The following is a 5202-nucleotide window of genomic DNA, read 5'->3' as shown; positions in this document are numbered from 1 at the left end:
TCAGATTAGGAGCAACCTGGGGTGAATACTTGTGTGATCTCTCTCTATTCTTTCAGGGAAGGGGGAGAGAAGAGGAAGAGAATGTTAAGGGGGTCTGAAGAGGGAAAAGAAGTTAGAGGAGAGAGAAAGAGAGAGTTAGAGAAAGCATAAGGGATGATGGAAAGAGAGAGAGTAAAGAAGAAGGTCTCTTCTTCTTTCAGTGCTTCTGAATCAGGGTCTTTGTGACCCTTAGGGGTCCCATATAAGATTTCCATGTTAAAATTTATCTACAATCAACTCCTACAAAGCACAACATATTCTAATAATTATTTTTATGCAATTCCTAATAATATTTAATTATAAATATATAAAAGGATTCTTTAAACATGGAATGGTTATGAGGGTTCACCTGAATAAAATAGGAATGAAGAGGGTCCCTAATTGGGAAATGGTTGGGAACCTTTGATGGACATAGATTATAAAATACTTCCTATTTCTATTTAACTTTATGGGTTTACTCATTCTACATCACGGGCATATGGCATAGTGGTTAAGAGCACAGGCTACTAACCCCAAGATTCTGAGTTTGATTCCAGGCTGTGACCTGAATAACAACAACAACAACATCGAAAAATACCTTAGGAATGAGAACCCAGGTTCGAAATTTCCCCAAGACACCTGATGAAGGCTGGAGGGTATATCAGCTGAAATGTTGTGTTAACAACAAACAAGATGAGGACAAATATCTGTCAAATGTAAATAATGTACCACCACAACCTCTAGATAGAGCAGCCAAATTTCCCTCATACGACACCCAGCCATATTGTTAAAAAATATAAAGAAAAAAAAGCACAAAGATGGTCACATTGGATAATGTAATCCTGGATGGATTGTCTGAAAATAAGGCAAGGTGGCCATGGCTGGAAACACGTTGACTGTCGGAGGAAGGGGTGGACAAGGATACCACGAAGACTATGCATGCTGATGGCGGGTGCGTAGAGACTGGACTGAGACCAACCTGAAGACTTGTGTTGGGTGACCGATTCCTTCCGAAATATTCTGTTATCTGCGAATGTTTTACTTGGATATTCAGAGTTAAGCTTGACCAGATGCTAAACAGCTGGCCCACCCTAACCCTACCACTGCTCCGTCTTTGGGGAAGCAACTTGAACAACCAACAGAACAATAAAACTATCAAATTAAACAAAAGAACCTCTCCAGGACCGCTGCTGCTTCACCACCTCCACCATCATTGTCGTGTTAACGTCCATTTTCTATGCTCGCATCAGTTAGATGGAGATTGTTGAGGCAGATTTTCTACAGCTAGGGTAAATGGTGCCGAGGGCAAGCATCAAAACTGTGCCCCCACCCTCAACCAAAGAGTGGAAACTCACATAGAAATGGCTTAATTAGAAAAGGATCTTGGCCAGAATTGTGCCCCGGGCATGTCCCTGCTTGCCCCTGTACATATGTACATCTTTTACCTTTTACATGTTTCAGTCATTGGACCGTGGTCATGCTGGAGCACCGTTTTGAAGGGTTTTGGTGGAACAAATTGTTTCTAGGATCTATTTTTGAAGCCTGGTACATATTCTGTTGTCCCTTTTTGTTGAACTGCTAAGTTGTCAAGTGGTGCCAGTGGGAATAAAAGACACACACGTGTATGTATAGTGTATGATGATCTTATATATTTTCCTGGGGTTAAAAAGTATTAACATGGCAGTCCTATGCAGGACTGGATTTACAAATACAATATCCCTGCATATCTCACATCTATTTTCGTTCCTCCAATTCACTCTCTATTTCCTATCTTATCTAAATTAACTATTGCTTAACCGTCCTCTCACACCGTCTCCAATGAATATCCTGGAAACAGCTGTAAGACCTCCTATTTATAAATGTTCTAATATCTACACAGCCTTGGATTTTTATCTCATTACAAAAAGTAAATCCTTATATTCACACGCTGATATATGACCTAAGTTGGACCCCTTATTCGCATAATTACCAAACCTGGAGCTTAACTGTGGTCTATCCATAGCACTTACTCAGCATTACCTGAAACATCTGGGTGTAACTGACACCACTATCGTTCATAACCTCTCTCTCTCTCTCTCTCTCTCTCTCTCTCTCTCTCTCTATATATATATATATATATATATAGATAGATAGATAGATATACACGCACACACACATATATATGCGTGTGTGTGTATGTAGAGAGAGAGAGAGAGAGAGAGAAGACGGGAACCTGTCTCACTTTAAATCTGAGTATAAGTTGTCCACCACCCTTTAATAAATCGATCCTCCATTGATCAAATCATCAATATTTGATGCAGCCAAAAGCAGACACCTCCATCATATTACAAAGAAACTGAATGGCTAAAAATATTAGCAGCATATCCTGGGAATCATATCGTATTACATCTACCCACCCCCTCCTCCATACATACACAACACACAAATCTCATTCAAATACACTCGGCTGCCTTAAAAAAGTGAAGACATTGAATAATGCAGTACTAGATACACAATGCATTTGGAACTAAACAATAACTGCCATCATCATCATCAAATGTCCACATCCACTTTTTCATGCCTGTATGGGGTTAAACAGAATGTGGATTCCTTCGACAAAAATTCTTCAAGGCGATGCCCTAGCATGGCCGCAGTCTAATGACTGAAGCAAGTAAAAGATAAAATTGTGAGGAACTCACCGGATGGTATTGGTGATGCTACGTTGTTTGCGGCCCGACTTATCAAGTGTTCCAGTCATGACCATTCCATCTTTGTTTTATTTTTTTTTGCCTGACAATATAGCCAAGACTGTTACCCAGATTGTGTTCTTAAGAAGATAGAGTACGGTCGAAAATAATTTGGCTGCTTTTTCTAACAGGCCGACCGACCATATAGAAACAGCTCCTTCGGGTGACGTGATTTTGAATCAATCAATCGATCAACTGCTACATTTCCATGAAGTTGAATCGAACACAGTTTAAATATTTTCTCAAAGACCAAATAACAGACCCCGAGTCGTAAAACAGTTGTTTAGCTCCCAAGTCAATCCTGATGACGGAGCAGACCTTATGTTCTACCCTTCTTTTGGGCATTAGTCGAGGTAGCTGCTATGTCTAGCAGGTCAGGCGACCTCAAAGAGGATCCCTGGTTGGCTCGAAAACAAATGGGTTGTTTGTTGATGTTACTGCTCAACCCTGACTGAATAGATCTATAATCAAAAGCTTTCCAACCGTGACAACCTCGTCTCCTTTTCAGTAACAGTGAAGAGCTAGAGTTACATTATTCGATGTCCCGTAGTTTTAAAGGGTAGTGTGATTTGAGAGACAAGGCTATGTCGGGTCTCAGAAAAAGCAGCAAAATATCCCTCAAATCTCACCCTGCTTTGATCATAGGGTCACTCAATCAGGAGTTGGAATAATCAACAAAATTGCGTGGAAACTATCCACATTGGTTTGAAAGCAATGAGGTAAAAATACGTGGAGACATCAAACATCGCGTTCGCAGTTACTGGTTATAACAATATCGATTTATAACAAGAACAATGACAGTCGTTGAATTTGATTATTTTGAACGAAATAGTTGGTGCCAACATTTTATGGAGCAAGAATTACTGAGAGAAAATGAGAAAAGATAAATATAATCGAATTCAATTCAAATATATACAACCAGAAATTGTAAGTTTCGTCTACGTACCATGTCCATTATAAAACCAATCCGACTGTAAACCCATCAACACAGAATATCGAAATAAAAGTAATCCAGGAAAGGTTTACAAGAAAAAGAGAGAAAGAAGAAGACTCCCAGTGGATGAAAGAAGAATGTGTTATTTTCCAGACATCAAATAGCCAAATACATTAATTTCTTTTATCAGAACAAACTTTGGAAACCAGATGAAAAAAAAAAAAACGAGAATAAAAGTAAAAGAAGTTTGTTTGTTTTCCCCTTTTTTCTGTTCTGATTTGCATTACAAGCTGGGACAAGATTAAAAGTTGTTCCCCACCACCAACCGAAAACTATTGTGTCAAACATGTTCATCAGCCAGGGCTGTAAGTAGGAAGTAATATAAGCGATTTTACCTGATTCTATATAAGACAATGGTTGGCAGCCAGCATCGGTCTAGGAATGCAACAAACGAGTAGTCAGCTGGTGTTTAATAGATAAACATAAAGACAGAGAGACAGAGTGAAGTAAGAAATCGAGCGTTTATGAGGCAGAGAAAGGTGTATTGTGGTGTCTGTTGGCTGTTGTTTCTCCAGCAGCGAGACATGCGGAGACACGTTCAAGTGATTCAAACGACGTCGCGCTCTCCTCGGACACCGTCAAACACGCGCCAACAACGTCTCCTGTCTACAACCACCGAGTCTGAAATATGTTCTGCGGCGATTAGGCAAATCGATCAAGTTTGTTATTTTCCTTTTTTGTTTTGTTGGTTTATTTGTACCGTTTTCTTAAAAATTAGAATCAATGGGCGATGAAGATAACTTTAAAGCAACCGCCATTTAAATAAAAAAAAAAATAACCGGTGTTCAGTGAAATACATGTCCAAGCTGGAATTTATGGTCCGGCTGAACAAATATCTAGTTTCCTTTAGTCTCCCATGATTAGGGGAGTTACTTGTTTTTTCATTTTTTAAAAAATATATTTGTCCATTTATTCGTTCCATATACTTCATAAATTATAAATGCTGTGCAACGAATTCTATTATATGACAACTATCACTGCAAAAAAAAAGAAAAGAAAAGAAACGGTGTCATATGAAACTACTGTTTGAGTAAATTCCATGCTGTGTACTCGGTACAAACTCTGGGTACAATTGAATCATCAAGTTAACAAAGAAAAAAGACTTTATATGCGGCAAATGCGCAGGATCAATAAACACAAAAAAACGTACGGAGAATAAATTTTCTCAATGGTTCAAAAGACTCCCTAGAGGTTGTAGATGGTTTGTTACCTAGGTGATTTAATTAACGTTAGAGGAATAAGAATAGGTTGGAGAATATTCAAAGAGTTATTACCACTGTTGGCTACAAAAGGTTTCTGAGATTATATGATGCTCGTGTACAAACTGCAGGGCTCAGTGATAGTGAAACGAGGGCTGTGAAAGATGAGGACACGAACTGACTAAAAGAAATGCAGCCAGCATTGGATGTGTTAAATGGGCAACGTCAGTTCGCCTCAACAGTGAAGTATAAATGTATTGTGAAA

General features: G+C 38.9%; 1 protein-coding gene across 2 annotated transcripts in view; it reads right to left on the bottom strand.

Annotated features, from left to right (window-relative positions):
* Nucleotides 1-4507, bottom strand: part of LOC106867610 (centrosomal protein of 152 kDa) — a 17487-nt gene extending 12980 nt beyond the window's left edge. The window contains exon 1 of one of the 2 annotated variants that reach the window (XM_014912534.2): nt 4074-4507. Coding sequence is in view for 1 of the 2 variants with exons in the window: in XM_052975174.1 (XP_052831134.1) it covers nt 3691-3727 (37 nt within the window). In the remaining variant the exon portion in view is untranslated. Of the gene's footprint in view, nt 1-3690; nt 4052-4073 lie in introns of those variants that run through there. The other variant, XM_052975174.1, reaches the window with a different exon arrangement.
* Nucleotides 4508-5202: the final 695 nt, after the last annotated feature.

This window comes from Octopus bimaculoides, chromosome 20 (genome assembly GCF_001194135.2).
Source record: "Octopus bimaculoides isolate UCB-OBI-ISO-001 chromosome 20, ASM119413v2, whole genome shotgun sequence".
Lineage (NCBI taxonomy): Eukaryota > Metazoa > Mollusca > Cephalopoda > Octopoda > Octopodidae > Octopus > Octopus bimaculoides.
This window is presented reverse-complemented; position numbering and strand designations above follow the sequence as displayed.